This window comes from Stigmatopora nigra, chromosome 1 (genome assembly GCF_051989575.1).
Source record: "Stigmatopora nigra isolate UIUO_SnigA chromosome 1, RoL_Snig_1.1, whole genome shotgun sequence".
Classification (NCBI taxonomy): domain Eukaryota; kingdom Metazoa; phylum Chordata; class Actinopteri; order Syngnathiformes; family Syngnathidae; genus Stigmatopora; species Stigmatopora nigra.
The window spans coordinates 16,099,939-16,118,187 of NC_135508.1; the positions used below are offsets into that span (position 1 = coordinate 16,099,939).

Below are 18,249 nucleotides of genomic sequence, written 5' to 3' on the forward strand. Positions count from 1 at the left end.
TTATTATTTTGCATACTATATGTTTTGTGCAGGTGTATCAAATCCTGGTGTTTGCACCATGTATTTAAAGACACTAATCATAACTCAATTAGGTCACTTTATTGATAATATTTATTCTGCTGACAACTACACGTTGATGGGAGGCTTGGGTTGCAAATACTGCCATCCAAACTATTGTTACACATGTATATATTTAGTGTGTAAGACATGTACATTCATTACGAACTTACAGCTGAATATTCTCAACAATAGAAGGACTTTCTGCTATAAATACGACCACTATCTGAAATAAAAATGATCAGATATTTAAACAGTGGTAAGTATGGCTCCTCAAAATTAACAGTGCGGATAACAGTGTGTCACAAGAGTAAGTTTCAGTGCAGGTAACTGACTAGATTCGCTGTGTGCATGTGTTGCGGCATGTGTGAGGGGCGTATATGTAGCTCTCAGGTCTTAAAGAGTGCAGCAGCAGTCACAGCTGTTAGAGCCACAGCAACCACAGGGACCCAGATCATCCACGGCTTCTGAAACAAGTGGCGGCACAAAAAATGGAAACATGAGCGTCACCGTGTGCAAGCCTTTCCCTGGCAGAGGCGTAAATGGAACCAGACCAAGGTGGTGTGGAGAACGTTGCCAGTTTAAAAAGATAAACATGACCCGATCCAAAGCTATTGGGAGAAAAGCTTGTTAGTGTCCACACACAAACAAATGTCAGTTGTTGAAGCTTAAGGATTGGAATGGTTAAATTGCAGCGGCCTGAATTATGTTTCTTTAGGATTTTAGTAGGGGTGGAAACCTGATTTAGCCATGCAGTGATCTGGACGACACTGATGAGAATGACAGATGTGTGCAGGAATAACGTGTACCTTACTACCACATTGCGCCGAAGTACCATAACAGCAAAGCCAGGACAAGGCCGATGACTATGGCTTGAACAGGCAGCATTAGGGACGTCTACAGAAGGGAAGTGATATTATAATAATCAACGGTGAAATGGGACACACTATAGCAAGGCTTGAAATTTATTAGGCCACTCTTCAGTAAGTAGACTGTGTTTGGTTTAAATGGGAGTCACACAGTGGTCAGTGTTTTAAAGTAACAAGAGAACACATCAGATAATAAGAGCAGAGTTGTTCTGAGATTTACACTAAATAAATGATCTATATTTAGTCAGAAAATAATAACCCCCAAAAAGTTTTTTTGGAGTTGGTTCTTGTAAAATCCCAAAGGAAAGGTCTTGCTTGAGAAGAAAAGTAATTCGATTTGTGAATAAGGTATGAGAGTTGCTTTTTGACTGATGTTTTAATATGGAAAACTACAGTGAAGAATTTACTACACTAAGTGAATCCACTTGAGTGCGATACCCACCTTGGTTCCTCTCTCCTGTAATTCCTTCATGATCGCTTTGCACTCCTGCAGTTCATTGACAAGTGACTGCTTCTCTTGCTCAGCCCTGTCACATTCTTCCTTAAGCTCAGTCAGTTCTGTTTTGGTCTTTTCATTCTGCAAATGACACACATTAGGGCTTGTTACTCACAACCTGATGCACAAAATTATTTATTAAAATGTGAAAAACTTTAGATAATATTTATACAAGCATTTCACTTGTAATAAATTACCTTAACATTGAATATTAATAAGAAGCAAAATAGATGAATATAATGTAACAAATCTCACTTCTAAGAAAACAAAAACTAACAATTTAAGCTAGGTCAAGAATTATTTAAAAAGGTCATTAATTATGAGGGTTTTTTTTAAAGGCAGGCGCTGGGTGGTGTGTGCGTCGGCCTCACTGTTATGGGGTCGAGGGTTCAATCCCAGGTGGGTGCTCATGGTGTAATTTGTATGTTTGACTGCTTAAAGCGGAGGAAAGTTGTCGGAGTGCTCCTCATTATGGTTAATACAACCTGTAAACATGCTCATCTCATTTTCTGAGCCGCTTTATCCTGATTGGGGTGGCAGGGGGTGCTGGAGCCAATCCCAACTGTCTCCGGGCCAGAGGCGGGGGGTCACTGAATAAGTGGCCAGCCTATGGCAGGACACAAAGGGGGCAGACAACCATGCACACTCACACCCATACCTAGGGGCAATTTTGAGTGTCCAATCAGCCTACCATGCATCATGTTTTTTTTTTAATGTGGGAGGAAACCAGAGTACCCGGAGGAAACACATGCAGGCTGAGGGAGAACATGCAAACCCCACACAGATGGACATGACCTGGATTTGAACCCAGGAACCCAGAACTGTGAGGCCGGCGTGCTAACCACTCGCTTCACCGGGCCTCCCCCTTTGAACATACTTTCAAAGAAAATGGCTTGTTCTCTCTAATTAATGCTGCAACTCGGGGAAAAAACTTCCAAATGGAATTGACGTCTGCTGCAAATTGGCTCAAGACTGATTGGACCTTGATCACATAGTATTAGTTTTAAGGAATAGGGTCATTTTCTGGTAGCACATTTAACTCTAGTCACCATCTCATCGTCTCACACCAAGCCACAGGACTATGAGTGAGTTTTGCCAGCTTTACAAAAATATTAGATTAATTTTACCAATAAATATATACTGACAAATCCTCGTGTGGTCTGAGTAGCGATGGTGGTACACAGAGTTCATCTTGTGCAAAGGAATCACTGAATTAAATGTTCAATCTCTTGTTTTTAACACACTACATAATTGTGAAGTACCTCTTAGAAGTATTTAACATCAAAGCCCAATAGAATTTGGTTTGGCTAAATATTATTGCATTCAGTATAAATAGTCTAAACAGCGCTGAAAGAATCAGTTTGCGTCGCTTGACATTTAACAAGTACTAGCCAAAATGCTTGAGATGACTTCACAGGGTCTAGATTCTAGTGAGAATATGTGACACTCATTTACAATTTAATCATGTGGCTTCTGAAAGTAACCGGGATCACGTTGTTGTTTTTTTAAGTACCTCATTGGGTTGGAGGGTTTCACTATAGTTTTGCTAAAGCAACTGGTTTCTCCAGCTCAACGGGGCAGAACTTGCCAAATACAATGCTGATTCAAACAAAGGCTAAAATATTATTATCATTCACCCATTTTTTTTGTAACTACACAGAAACAACAATGGTTGATCCCAGAGTTCTGTGAAACACTGCTTATCCAGAGAGAGGGACTGCTTCATACATAGTTTGCTAAATCTGCCCAGAATCATGCCAGTTGCCTGCTTTTAACGATTATGTCACAAGATGGCAAAACAGGTAGGGCTTGTTTGTTAATCAAACCGAAGGACATGCTTTAAACATTTTACCGCTGTTACCTTGTTATCATCTAGATATGTTACTGGAGAGGAGAATGAAGGAATGATATATTAACCAAAATAATTTAAGTGCTCCTGAACTAGATGTCCATTCCATTTTGAAATGGGATGTTTTGGTAGTGAAGGATTAAATTTAGGTTTGAATCCACTACATTTATCCAGTTTCATCACATTACAATATGTCCCACAACCATAAAGTTTGATTAGTACCACGTGAGCATCATAAAATGCCTTGAATATGTCATGGTGTCACGGAATTTATAATTTTGCATCTTTACCTACGAACCTACTGAAGCTCTGCAACAAGTTATGGTTGCATCCAAAGTGACGCAATACCTGCTGAGCCAATCATAGGATTCCTGTATACATTTTAGATAGTAACAGTAGCATATCATTCAGGTCAGAATCACAATCTGACAAATACACAACCACAAGGATTAAAATAGCCCCAGGTGAATTCCAGCGGCTTTTAAGTGTTAAGTGCACGCTGTAACTAGTGCGACAGCTGACTTTTAACATGATTTCTGATTTAAAGGACTTTCTTTTAAAAAAGGGGGGTTGTGAAGTTCTATGTTTGAACAGAGGTTCTCAAAATGGGTGTTTTGGCTTACTAGATCATTAAGTATGCCATGGGAACTTATCGAGGTTGGACTGGTCTGAAATAAAAATAAAATAAAATGTAATGAAACGAGATGCACCTGACTGCAATCCACCGATTGCACTTCTACCAAATTTGTGGAAAGGTGCCACACATGACTTATTGCAGGGGTGATCACACTTTTCTGATCTTTAGATCAAGTTTCCAAGGAGGTAATCTTCCACAATCTATCTTTTTTACAAGCCACTGACAAAGCTCAGCAATTATGTAAAGATATGCCTGGCATTAAACTCTATCAACATGTATGGGAGCGGCAGGGAACAGGGGTGAAAATCCACTCTCAATTGACACTAAAGCTTATGCCATATTCATAAGAGCCGAGCCAAGGAAATCAAAAGAGGGGAGGGATCAAAATGTTATCGTTGTTTGATCTACCAATAGTACCATGGCGATCTACTGGTAGATCGTGATCTACATAATGGGCCCCCCTGCCCGAGACCCTTTCAAAATTATGAAACTATACCAATTTTGAAAGAAATGTGTTCAAAGTAAAAGAAATGATTGATCAAACCATTAAAATGAAAAAGACATGTAAATCATTTACCAATGGGGTTGAGGAACTATGCCCAAGATATGCAAGGATGAGTGTGTAGTGAAGTCAAGTGGTTACCAAACGTTTGGCAGTTGAGAGAAAACGTACGTATACTTACATGTAAATGCACAACTTAAGTCCATTAAAATTGGAAGATGGGTTTCGGCCATATTCCTTTACGACATTTTTGTCAAATGGTAGAATGTTATATATATTTTTATTGTCAAGCAAACAGTATGTGTTTGGTTAGGAGTGACTGAGCTTGGAGAAATGAAAAAACACCTCTTTCTGCAGTGTCTCCTTGTGGGTATCTGCCTCATCCAGTTGGGTTTGTATCTTGCTACTTTCCTGCTGGTGCTGGAGCTCAACCGCAACCAATTTCTTTTCTAGCTCTTGTTGAGCCCTCTCAAGGGCTTTCAGGCTATTGTTCAGCTCTGCATTCTGGGCACGAGAGCTAGGGGGAAACAACACGTAAACATGTGATTCAACAGGTGGCCAGTGAAAAGTGTGAGCCGGATGAAATAAGATAATCGAAAGAAAATGAGAGGGTTCGACCGTGCACAAAAAAAAATGTGTTTGCCTTTGTTTTTTGTGGGAGGTCCACATATAATGGAGGTGAACTTCGAAAGATTGTGCAGAATGGGAAGTTGTCGCTGTATTGTATTAAAAGTCACATTGCAATGTTCTCAAATCAACTGACCTGACAAGTTCTTTCTCCAGCTGCTGCTGTTTCTGCTGCATTGCCTCATTTTTGGCGCAAATTGTTGCACTTTCTTGCAGCAAGTTGGCCTTCTCTTTCTGGAGGGCCTTAGTGGTTTCCTCTTTCTCGGCATGAAGGGAGGTGCATTCACTTTCCAGACTGCTCTTTTCTTTCTGATGCTTATTCACCAATTCCTGTTTCTCAGACCTCAGAATAGAACACTCCTTCTGAAAGCCATTACACTCCAGCTGCATGGACTGCAGCTCATTGGCTGTAAAAATAACAACCACAACCAAACATTTGTCAGTGGTAATTTTAGTAACTCAAAGAGACAGAACAAACTAAAATCACATCAGTTACAAGATATGAAAAAAATAGCACATTAACTAAATATTACAAAGCGTACACAATGCTTAAATACCTTGTATTTCTGCAGTTTTCTGCCACTGCTTGCTCTGCTGTTGGAGATCCCGCTGCAGGTCATCCAACTCACGCTCGTACTTACTGGCAGCCTGACGCCATTTTTCCAAATCCTTGGAGACGGTTGCCAGGTTCAACTCGATGGCGCGGACGTCATGGTCCCGCTCAGCGGAAGCTTCCTCCAGGGTTTGTTTCAGTGATTTCACCTCATCACGTGAACTTTGTAGCTCGTCACATAAACCAGAGGAGGCGTTTGTTTGCTCTCTGAGGACATCCACTTCATCTTGGAGCTTTCGCAGCTGGCCTGTTCAAATCATGTTTCTTTAATATATACAATTGTGGTCAAAAAATAATGTGATTTTCATTTATAAAATGTAAAATTACAAGTTGACCATATATCTAGCATACCTTGAAGTTGTTTAATCTGTTTGGCCGATTCCTCAGCTTGTTGTTTCTTGTCGTTTCTCTCCTTATTGAGGATTTCTACAAAATACAACATCTAATATTTTACCAAGCCCCATCTCACTACTTAAATAGAGCAAACATTCTGGAAATACAAGATAATCCTTCTCATTCAGTATAGTGTTTACCCTCCAACTCCATGAATTTGTGCCTCTCAGTATTGGCCTGATCCTGTGCCTTTCCAAGTTCGTCATTCAAGCGCTGGATTGTTTTTTCATAGTCGCTGGTGGACTCCATATTTGACCTGCTGAGATCATCTGAGAATGCGATAAAGAACAATGGTGACCCAAAATCAAAAGGGCTTTTCTAACAACAGCGCGGTCAACCGTAAATATAAACATTCCTATCTTCCCACAAAGGCTATGGAATGTTGAGGCTGAACATTTGCCGGTCTTAGCTAGGAAGCAAGGATGGCATCCAGTGTCATCATAAAAATAGACAGGCGACAAAGTCATCCCATGTTAATTCAGCTTTAGACTCAAATACTTCACTAGAGCTAGTTCAAGTTGATTTCCCAAGATGTTAAAAGAGCCCCATTACATAGGCTAATTGCAAACCCAAAAAAGAACAAAACTCAATTTTCGCATTTCCTGAACTCCACTAACGGCATTTTCCCTTCTATGACCCATGTCGTTGGAAAATCTTTCCCAACATCCGGCAACACACCAACAGAATCAACTCGTTGAGGCTGTCAATGGCCTTGCCATGTTTTTTTCCTAGCTGTAAACAAGCTCTGTAAACACTTGTTGGCTCACACTTCCCACTGAATATCTTGGTTCACTAGTCTGTAGCTGTTAGCAACAGATATGACCTCATTCTTGGCCCAGCATTGGGCAGAAGCGAAAAAGGAGTCCCAACATTTGAAAGCATGTACACCATAATAGGCCACATCCGATGAGTGCAATGCGGAATTTGTCACAGTGCATTCCTCTCTTGCATTGCTTTCTGCAAGCACTGTCCAAATCCACCCACATACACATTGACAGCAGCACCCTCGGATCGCGGCACCAATAAATCCAAGGCGTCAATGTGACGATTGGAGGTTGGTGGCACCCTCCGACACAAGCACATGACCACCCTGCTGTGTCAGACAAAGACTGGGTAAGTTGTGTTATGTACGGTCCAGTATCTTGTTGCATGTTCATACATGCATGCATATTTATGAAGTGGGTGTGTTCCCTTACAATAGGCATGTCTTAACCAAATTAAGATAAAAATGGGGAAAAAAGGAATTCACAAGGTAGTCTTCCACAATATCTTTGACTGCCATTACCCATCATGGCTCATGTGTCACATAGTCCAAGCATTAATGGAATTAGAATGTGTAAAAATATGTCCTGACAAGATGAGATACTGAGCATCATGCTGTGGGGTGATGAAAAAAAAAGTAGGGGAATTTCTTTTTTTAGCTCAAGTGCTGAAAGCTACGAGTCATGATGGCCTCTATGCCGCTCTTCCACCCCCCAGTGAGTGAAATGGCCTGTTTTAGAAATGGACCATGTCGGCTAAACTAATATAGAATTAAAGAAATGGGCAAAAGATTCAGCAAAGATAATAATAATCAGTGTCCAAACAATTGGGCTGCGACTGACAATGACGTAAATGAGAATGGCTGAACATTGCAGCAAGAATGCTTTCTCCATATTGTCCATTGAAGCATTACAAATACAATACTTATACAAAATGAATTCATCCGTGAATCTGCTTGAAAATGCAGTCATACTTTGCCATGGTCACATAACCCTCTGCTTTCTATTTTGATCACCCATTTAAAATGGCAGTGGTTACTCAGCTGACACTCTTGTCAAAGAGAGATTCTATTAACGACTATTGACCCAAGGGGTATTCTAACAAGGACATTAGCTTGTACAGCCATACATCTACCTTCAATTAAAAATTCGGACTCTTCAATATGACTCATGTACATTTAATTGGACTTTTGAGTTGATATTAGTTAGAACCCTGGTAAGAAAATTGCAAACAAAACAAATTCCTCTATTTACAAAGATAATTAAAATAAATGAGTTACCTTTCATCATTGATATGTTCTTTAGTGGGCCACTCAGCTCCTTTTCTTCCATTATATAATCTGAAAAAGAATAATGGGTTAATTAGTCAAAGGCCATAGCAAAAAAAAGTGCTTAAAAAGCAGGACAAAATGTTCATCAATTCCAAATGATGAAACCCAGTCAATATATAAATTGCAATAAAAAATGCAAAATATTTTCAATCAAACATATCTTTTAAAAAAAAAGTCACCTCAGTTATCCAGACGCTACAATTTTGTATTGCACCGAGGCTGCAGCAGTACTTGACATGGAGAACTCTTCTCCAACTATCAGATTGTTTCTGATGCAAAATGGAGCAGTCCAAAAGGGAGAGGTGTCAAGAAGGGCCACATGACACTAAATGTGCTAGATCTCACCCACAGAATTACAATGAAACTCAATGCAATGAAGATAAAATTAAAAATCATTGCATAGCTGGTAGTATGATTAAAATACAAGTCAGTATGTATTATAAAATATATACTCTTCTGAGATAGCACCCCCCGTTGTGCCGTCACATTGGCCTGCCCCTCCACAGTAGGTCATGCATCTGAGTCCCGGCATCACGGAAGCTGCAGCTGCATACTGACACTGAGAGGTTTTGTTTTGGTTGCTGCTCTGTGGGCTGTTGGTGCTAATGTAAAAAAAAAAAAGAAGAAAAAAAAGAAAAACACAATATAGACTTCTGTTCGACTGCAGATTCTTACGTCCAAACTATAAAGGGACTACCTACACCATCATGTGCATCTCAGTGGAAACAACCTTGTTTAATAAATTGGCAAAAAAAACAATATAGTTTTGATATGGAAAATAAAATGGTTATTTCAGTCTCATCTCAGCTCAGACTTCCTCCTACCCAATCACTTCCTCCAGTTCTTCTGGAAGGATGCCAAGGCTTTTCCGGGGCAAACCGAAGAGAGTCTCATCAAAGTGTCCTGGTTAGGCCCCACAGCCTCCTCCCACTGGGAAGGGCTGGGAACACCACACTAGGGAAGTGTCCAGGAGGCATCCTCAACGGATGCCCTAGCAACCCTTGATGCAGGAGAGTAGCAGCTCTCCTCGGAGACCCTTCTGGATGGTTGAGCTTCTCACCTTATGTCTGAGGGAGAGCCTAGTCACCTAGCAGAGGATACTCATTATGCATTCAGGATCTTATTCTTTAGGTCACGACCCATAGCTCGTGATGAGATATAAAAGGGTAAGAACATATATTGACTGGTAAATGGTGTGCTTCGCCTTTAAGCTCAGCTCATTTTTTACCATGATGAACCAATGACGAGTCTGTATCACTGCAAATGCCATACCGATCCGCCGGTCAATTTTCCGACTTCATCCCTGACCTGGAAAGGGCATGCCACTTTATCGGCTCCCATGCAAATATTTCTTTCATTCATGTAGTCTAGAAAGACTGATTACGTATACTTCTTCTATAATTTAACTTTGGAGTGAATGGCTGTCAAACTTCCTGGGAGGTTTAATCTTGGGCAGAGGAGGACTTTATACATCAATAAAGTAATATTGCGGTTAATGTAGACCAGACATGACTGCGATAATCAAAATATTGTGAAGTGAGTCCCAGTAGCAAAAATAACATTCAAATACGAGCTTGAGCATGGATTTTCACATTTTTATGAACTTTAAAAAAATAATTTATAAAAATTACAAAGTAGTGAATTTGCAATAAGTGAAGACGCGATAATCGAGGGATTACTGTAAATGGCTTTAAAATCGTGAAAAATATGATAAACCATACATCAGACACAAATCATTGTACACATAGCGGCTGGAACCAACCTGACCCCATTAATTTAAACGACTTGATATTTTGCTTAAACCCTACCACGCAGAATATGCCTACGTATTAAATTTCAAACGTGGGCGCCAGAGATAATAGTGTAGCACATAGATGTCTGGCCGGATTGTGTGTTTGAACACGAGCCTTCATGCTACTGCTATGGGGGCGGGATTGAGGAGATTGCAAGGGGTAGGTCTTCTACCCTTTGTAATTAGGAATCAAATACATATTTTGTTTGGGGAAACAATGATCCACGTGTCTGCCCTTTTTTCTAGGATGGCACAAACCTAAGGGAAACTGAATCATGATTGACTTAATGTGGCTTTGAACATTGCTTATTTCACTGCACATGAATCGAAACAAATAACAGTTATATTCTGCAATGGATTTTTAACATAAACAATATAAAATTATTTGAGAGTATGAGATAGAACAGGCAATACTAAAAATGTCCCACAGTGACCGTGTACAAAATAGTTGAGGCACTAAAACTAATTCTGCGAGCTGATATGAGCACCAAGAGAGTGTCGTTGCTGTTGAAAGAGAGATAAAAAAAATAATCAATTGTTGGCAATTACAGTGACCTTTTGAGATAATAGCAAGATATGTAAGAGTGGACTCTGTGTGTCCAAGACCTCATGACCTAAACAACGATAGATCAGGAATAGTGACTTGTCATCAGATTTCACAACGAGACCTTGTTTTTAGTTGGGCAGAATCCTCATGAAATTGAAATTAGGATGAGACATTACTAATCATTGACATAATTCAGTCAATGATCAACCATTTCAGCCTTCTCTATTTGCAGGTGCTTTGAACATTATGCTTAAATTCTCAATCAAAAACCCACCTACCTTATAATAGTCCCGCACATGAACATAAAATGACGGACAGTGCCAATAAAAACTACCAAGAGTACAGTTAAAAGTATTAGTGGGTTGACTTTTTTATCCTTTAACAAAAGAAACTGTCTTAAAGTTTGTAAGTGATCCAAAATATTGTAACCAATATATAACATATTGTAAAATATTGTAATCAAATGCAGTCTATTGTACTGCTTTTGCGTTCTTAAACCATGATGAATACTATAAATTGAATCAGTTCAGTATTTGTCAGCACAAACCAAGAGGAATGGTTTTACGCATATCAATTTTGTGTAAAGGTTGTGTTGCATGTTTTCCTAAATCTATTACTTAGGAAATTAAGTTGTTCACAAATTTCTTTTTCTGGAAAACTTTCAATTGGGGCGGCCGGAGTGGTTAGTGCGTCGGCTTCACAGTGCAGGACCAAATCCAGGTCGGTCCACTTGTGTGGAGTTCACATGTCCTGCCCAGGCCTGTGTGGGTTTTCTCCGGGTACTCCAGTTTCCTCCCACATTCCAAAGACATGAATGGTAGGCTGATTGGGCACGCTAAATTGCCCCTGGAGTGAATGGTTGTTTGTCTCCTTGTGCCCTCTGATTGGCTGGCTACCAATTTAGGGTGTCCCATGCCTCTGGGATAGGCTCCAGCACCCCCACGACCTTAACGGTTCAGAAATTAAGAGGAAATTTAGTTTTAAAAATATATAAATGTTAGATTCACTATGTGCTTACATGGCCGACCTGTAATGACGTTGCATCAAAAACAGGTAGGCAGGCTGGATGGCTGGCTGCCAGGCAGTGTACTCAGCGGAAGGCGGCTATTTGCGCGTTGAGCTCCAGGGGGGCGGCCGTTCGTTCAGGGGCGTCATTGAAAAGTTATTGCGGTGGGTGTTGCCTAGTACGTGTCAAGCAAGCCTTCTTGTACAATTTACTCTCACGAGTTAAGCGGCGGTAATGCCTACTTAGCTTTAGGGAGGAGGTGGGAGCGTAGTTACTTCGACGACTTCGAAAAAAACCCCTGCCTTACTCGTTTCCAATTGTTGCTCCCCCGATGACTTCCTCGTTCTCAGCCTGGTTTTGGAGCGAAAGATTTTGGCTTCCCGAAAATGTTTCCTGGGCGGACCTGGAGCATCCACCACCTGGTGTGGAGTACCCTCGAGTGGGAGATATACTTTATGCCCTTCCGCTGGCCGTGGGAGTGTTTGCATTAAGGATCCTGTTCGAAAGGTAATATGGCCCGTGTTTTGTCTGCTTTCCTGCCACTCTCTTTCGCTTTTCTCCCGGGGGTTTCAGATGGCGACTATTAAACAACACTCCACCGTAAAAGAAAAAAAGAGAGAAAAAACAGGGGTTCGGATCACGTTAGACATATGAGGTTCTATATTTGGATTCAATGGACGAACGGTCCCACTGTGGATCATCTTTAACAACACAAAATGGAATCTAGCAATGTGTCAATGCTTGCATGACGTGTTTCACTAGGGAGTTTCATATGAGACTGTTTTGCCTGTTAGGCCAGCAACGATTTGGTGGAATCGCACTATGTTCATTTCAAAAACTAGGGGCGTTTTATTTTGGATTGCTTCATTCTTGGGTAAAGGTTAGTTAAGTGCATACTACACGTGTATTTCAGAAGGGGCAACAAGTAAATGGTCAGGCCCAAACCATAATTGGGCTTCTCCTCATTCCTCTTTTATTTCCCCATGTTGGGGAAAACTATTTCAGATAAATGGGGTGGGTTTCTAAGAGGAGGGGGCGATCACTGGTCAGTTGAATCAGATTATCTTGTGACACCCATCAACATTCTAGTCAGAGACCCTCCCGTGTCTGTCTAATAAGCTCACGTGACAGGTCATCATGCACTGTTTGGACTAGGTGCCACATTCCCCGGGATTCCTGGTTTTCAGTGTCTCCCTGAAAGCCTCTGTTTTGTTCTCCCTTAAAACACATTCATGGATTTAACACAATTTTATAGGCTAATGTGTAAAGATCAACAGTTTGTGTCAATGACTTTGTTAAAACCTAAGCTATTCCTGCTTAGTAGTTGACTCTTCATTGACTCTTGCCCCGTCTGAATGTCTTGCTTAACTACATCATTTGTGTCCCTTCCCCCACTCTGTCATTTTTTTGCCTTCGTGTGTGTGTGTGTGTGTGTGTGTGTGTGTGTGTGTGTGTGTGTGTGTGTGTGTGTGTGTATGTGTATACAGGCTAGTGGCCAAGCCCTGTGCCCACATACTTCAGATTCAGGCGGGAGAGCATCGACAAGCCCAATCCAATGCTGTTCTGGAGCGGGTTTATCTCTCCAAAACGGTAAATATATTTTTGACCCATTTGCTTCGTAGTCCATGGAGACCTGTTTGTGTTAGATTAGATGGAATGATATGATACCTGCACACACTGAGACTGCCTGCTTTGGAATTTGGGAGATTTATAATCTCTCAAGGTAATCAAAAGAAGGTGCAATTCGTGTCTTGTTGTCCTCACTAGTGTCCAGATGCAAAGCAATTGGACGGACTTTCCAAGCAACTGGACTGGGATGTACGGAAAATACAGAGATGGTTTCGCATCCGACGCAATCAAGACAAGCCCAGCATGCAGAAAAGGTTTTGTGAGAGCATGTAGGTTTGAAAAGTTTTCTCCAACTTTAACCTATATAGTGGTACCTCTACTTACAAAATTAATTGGTTTCAGAACTTGTTTTGTAACTTGAGCAAAGCAGTAATCTCTAATTTGTTCCACAGTCCTGAAAAAAGACCAACTAAACCCTTTAAAAATTATCAAATTGTGCCAATTTTGTGTGAAATATGTGGGAAACACACAAAATGAGGGAAAAGGCTATTAATAATTATTAATCTATTGAAAATGAATAACGAGCATGGAAAATATTGCTTCTGCTTCAATAGTGTAGCGATGGTAGTAGTTGCAATATCACTCAACCATATGCCACTTTCTTATCTTCTATTTTTCCTTGATGGATAACAGGGCCCGCTTATTCATTTCATTCGCACCAATAATTTTAGATAAAGAACCCCATGATGATAAACGCTGGTCCAAAGAGAGTTGTTGTTGTTGTTGTTGTTGTCGTGAAGCTTCAATAGGATCCCAGCAGAGTGTCAAGCAGGACACAGAACAATGTCAAAATAAAATAATGGATACAGGAAATGTTGCAAAGTCACAGCAAAAGTTTTGGGGGATTTCATAAGTTGGATCTTGTTTTTGTATTCCGCAACGGTTATTTGGATTTTAAAGTATTATCATAACTCGAAAATTTCGTATTTAGAGGATTTGTCAGTAGAAGTACCACTGTAGTATAGCCTTTGAACTATTGATTCAAAGTAAACGTTTTTCTCTATTTTGTTCCTTTCAGGTGGCGGTTCACATTTTACTTGGGGATTTTTATTTATGCCGTTCGTCATTTACGGGTGGTAAGATGAGTGGAATTATTTACAAGCACTTTGTATGTTTTGTTGGCGACTTTAAACACTGTTGTGTGTTCTTATTTTAGTCACCCTGGACTTGGAATACCAGGTTATGTTGGGACAACTATCCCTTTCAGGTTGATATATTTCACATTTTCAACCCATACTATGAGGTTATTCGGTGTTGTTTCAACACTATAATGCTTGTGTTAAAGCTTGTTTTACTTTATCCTCCTGCAGCATCAAAGTCCTCAACAATTCAATCACTATGTGGCTGAGCTGGCTTTCTATTGGTCACTGATGTTTTCCCAGTTCATAGACATAAAACGTAAGGTGAGTTACCACAGGTACGAAAGACTAAAAATCTAGTACTCATCACAATTTCAAGAAAATCCTGTCACCCTTGTGTTGATATTCGTTATTGTCGTAATGTATTCGAATTAGTTGATGACTGATTTTCTGGTAAAACAGGTTGGGCAATGAAAATGCTACAGTACTACAAAGCAGCATGACATTTGCTTTTCATTGGCCATTTTGCAGAGGTGGGTAGTAATGAGCTGTTTACTGAAGTGATACCTTGGGTTGAATTCTAGTTGTCTGAGTAAGTTTTAAGGTAACATACATTTTTTTTTCCACCACAATCGTTTACGGGAGTTGTTTTTTTTAAAATTGCTTCTGGATATTGGATTGGTTCATCTGAAACATACATGATAAACTTTCTTTCACCAGCTATAATCATGCGTTCAACTGTCAAGTTCGTTACATTCACATAGAAATCAAACATTGGTTTGAGCACCAATGCATGGGGTATCCCAAAACTGTTTCGGTCAAGTATCAGAAGTGTGGAATTGCGCAAAATAATGGACAACCCCATGCTTCCAACAACTCAACAACCGACAGAGTAATTCAAACAAGTCTTGGAGACTAGTAATTTTTCAGTTTTATTTTAGTCATTCCATTATAAAGTATGTATGTGATCTTTCTTGTAGAGAGTTTTGGAATTCTACCCACCTCTGCCCCTAAAACATGAATGTTGTGATATTTTTTAAGTATTCATATCTCCCACAAATACTTTGCTTTTAAATTTCATTTTCTCATTTCACCAATGTTAGGATTTCTTCATCATGCTTGTCCACCACCTGGCTACCATTGTCCTCATCACGTTTTCCTACGCCAACAATATGCTAAGAGCTGGCACTCTGGTCATGTGTGTGCATGACGCATCTGACATTTTCCTTGAGGTAAAGGAAGAATCTTGATTGATTTCTCTTTTGTAACTCTTCAACACATGATGTAGTCTTTTAAACACAGGCTATTAGAGCCAATGCATGGTTACAGTTTAACATTTGGAAATATACATATGTAAAAGACACGGTGAGTGATATAAGAGGAATAGATCTCCTCAGCCCTTGATAATGTGTCAGAGTATTCAAGTTTTTTTTCAACTTTTTAGTGCATTAGGGTTCTTTAAAAACATTTTCTTATCTAGACTAATACATGACATTGTGATTCAAAAGTGCGTTCACTAAACCCCTGACTCATCGCAGTTTGTTGCATAGTTCTTGACTCCGTTTATTTACAAACAAAGCTATGTTTTAATTGCCTTGTGAAATGCAACCACTGGCGCACATCTTAGTTCATAACAGAATATTTCACATGCGTTTCAGTTCTTTTTGAAACCAAAGCTTATCAATTCGACACATTTTGTTTCCCTGATTGGCACATGTTGAATTTTGACAAAGGCTGGCTGACCTTTCCTTGCCTTTTGTGGTCTATGTGAGTTTGCAGACTTCATTTTCATTAATTGTATTGATTTACATACAGTATTACGCTGCAGAACATATTTACAAAATCCATTGTTTGGCTACTGCTTTGTTGTGGTATAGTGTTTGCGGATCGTTGGTCATCCTCAGTTTCCATTTCTACTTCCTATTTGAGATGGCTTGACAAAAGCATAATAACAATAAAGAAACACTCAGTGACTTTTCCATTCACTCAGCAAAATGGGATGAATGAAAAGTACTTAGATATTAAACTCTCTTAGATTTATGAATATAATTTTGAGAGCTGGTTTCAGCAGTACTTAGATATTAAACAGTACTTAGATATTAAACTCTCTCATGAATACAATCTCTGTCACCATTTGACCGGCAACCAAAAGACCGGCGACCAAAAGTCCGAGCACCCAAGGTGGTGGTGCTAATCTCTCTTTCAGGTTGCCGCCTCATTTTGATCTTTAAAAAAAAAACCCTACCTTTTCACCTAAAACTTCTGGTAATTTCTATATTGTGTACTTTTACATTAAATGGCTTCCTTTACTTTACAGGCAGCTAAGCTTGCCAACTATGCCAAATACCAGCGGCTATGCGATGGCCTGTTTGTATTGTTCAGCATCAGCTTTTTCATCGCTCGACTTGTCATCTTTCCTTTCTGGTAAGACTAATACTGTATTTTATTGAGTTTGTCAAATTGTAGTCATAAATGTCCTTACCCTATCAAAACAACTCTTATCAACATATTGTATTTATTTGTGCATTTGTTCCAGGATTATTCACAGCGTTTTGATAGAGAGCTGGGAAATTTCTGGCCCATACCAGGCTTGGTGGCTATTTAATGGGCTATTGTTCGTCTTGCAGACTCTACATATTATGTGGTTCTACCTCATTGCGCGCATTGCAATTAAAGCCATATTCAAGGGAAAAGTAAGTTGGTCATGATTGTCAACGAATACTGTGTTATGTCATATCAGTGAGACCATATCAATACCACATTCACAAATTTTATAGTTTATGTATAGTCTAGTTTACATCTATAGTATGTATGTAGTTTAAGCATTTGGGTATTTTGTACATGTGAGTTTTATGATGTATGTATATATATTAATTTTATGATGAAAGTAGCTTGCTACAGATCTCATGTCAGTTTGCAACCTGTCATTATAGTATAGACTATACAATATTATCCTTACAAAAAATGTCCTGCACATGAATTAGACCTGCTTAATATTCTTATGTTGTAGGTCTTTCTGCAGTCATGTTATTTCATGCCTATTGTTCAATTTGAATTAATCACATCATCAAGATTAACCTAATTTTACTAATGTATAGTCTAGGTAGGCTTTCTGTAAAAGATTGCCCTAGGGCCTAGGCCTAGACCTTTCTTTCATACCCACATACACTCACTACTGTCCTCAGCTACCCTTTGTCTTTGTTTTTGTATTTTTTTTGTGTTCCAGGTGGCAAAGGATGACCGTAGTGACATTGAAAGCAGCTCAGACGAGGAGATTCATTCCAACAACAGTAAACATCCAAATCAGACAAGTGGACTCAACGTTAATAGTAACCTCAATGGAGAAAAGCATGACCACTAAGGACAAAGTGGGGAAAATAGAGTTGTGTGGATTTGTTCACTTCTATTGTGCCTTTGCAACTCACCTTGTCACTTTGACCATCATAGAAGATAACCAAAGAAGAGACTTTGCAAAATGCAGTTGATCCTTTTTACACCTTGTAATGTTTACATGTGCTTCATGCTTGCAAGGATGACCAGAGAAATTATATGGGCAAACAAGTCAGGTTTGCCTTCTTGCTGCGTATGTGTGCCTGCAGTATGTGTACGTTATTACGGCAGAAAATATGTTGTAAAACATATCAATACAACTGTCAATACCATTTCATGCAATGAATTACATTTTATTACCAATGGTTACTTTTTTTTACTGCTGGAAATCCCTGAATCTGCCTTACTGAGAACACTTCAGCGGTAATTTCCAAAAACATTTTCTTGATAAAACACTCTTGTACCAAAGCAAATAAATAGTAGGATTTGTGTATGTTAATTATTGTGAATTTTCAGATGAACTTGATTTTCCAATTTCTCTGAAACATTAAATACATTGTGTGATTCACAGTCTTGGCTTTCCTTTAAGATAACACACCGCACTTTTAATATCAGTAGAAAATAAGGCATTACAGACGACTGCCACAGCCAACTGTCAAACCTATATAGTAAGGTTTGGGGTTGGCTGTTTAAGAAGGCACTACCTAACTGGTGAGCTCATTTTAAAGATA

At 39.5% G+C, this 18,249-nt stretch overlaps 2 protein-coding genes across 7 annotated transcripts; one reads left to right on the forward strand and one right to left on the reverse strand.

Annotated features, from left to right (window-relative positions):
- Window positions 1–80: 80 nt before the first annotated feature.
- On the reverse strand, window positions 81–9,120 carry slmapb (sarcolemma associated protein b). 6 transcript variants are annotated; one of them, XR_013326036.1, is made up of 11 exons: window positions 8,315–9,120; window positions 8,085–8,144; window positions 6,184–6,312; window positions 6,002–6,076; window positions 5,595–5,897; window positions 5,174–5,444; window positions 4,756–4,927; window positions 1,369–1,503; window positions 867–954; window positions 612–668; window positions 81–521 (listed from the first exon to the last, which is right to left on the reverse strand). XR_013326036.1 is itself a non-coding variant. In XM_077714372.1 (10 exons), the coding sequence occupies exons 2-9, from the start codon at window positions 8,134–8,136 to the stop codon at window positions 871–873; spliced, it is 1,221 nt and encodes a 406-aa protein (XP_077570498.1). In that variant the 5' UTR covers window positions 8,137–8,144; window positions 8,315–9,119; the 3' UTR covers window positions 81–521; window positions 867–870. The 6 variants fall into 6 exon arrangements, 4 of the variants coding, with proteins under 4 accessions (XP_077570498.1, XP_077570484.1, XP_077570519.1 ...); XR_013326035.1 differs by having other exon boundaries at window positions 81–524; window positions 8,315–9,119; XM_077714372.1 differs by lacking the exon at window positions 612–668 and having other exon boundaries at window positions 8,315–9,119.
- Window positions 9,121–11,594: 2,474 nt separating this feature from the next.
- Window positions 11,595–18,088, forward strand: LOC144195047 (ceramide synthase 5-like). Its single transcript, XM_077714405.1, has 10 exons — window positions 11,595–11,987; window positions 12,968–13,070; window positions 13,248–13,378; window positions 14,128–14,185; window positions 14,266–14,316; window positions 14,420–14,512; window positions 15,292–15,420; window positions 16,506–16,612; window positions 16,725–16,881; window positions 17,415–18,088. Exons 1-10 carry the CDS (start codon window positions 11,812–11,814, stop codon window positions 17,547–17,549), a joined length of 1,140 nt encoding a protein of 379 aa, XP_077570531.1. The 5' UTR covers window positions 11,595–11,811; the 3' UTR covers window positions 17,550–18,088.
- The last annotated feature ends 161 nt before the right edge of the window (window positions 18,089–18,249 follow it).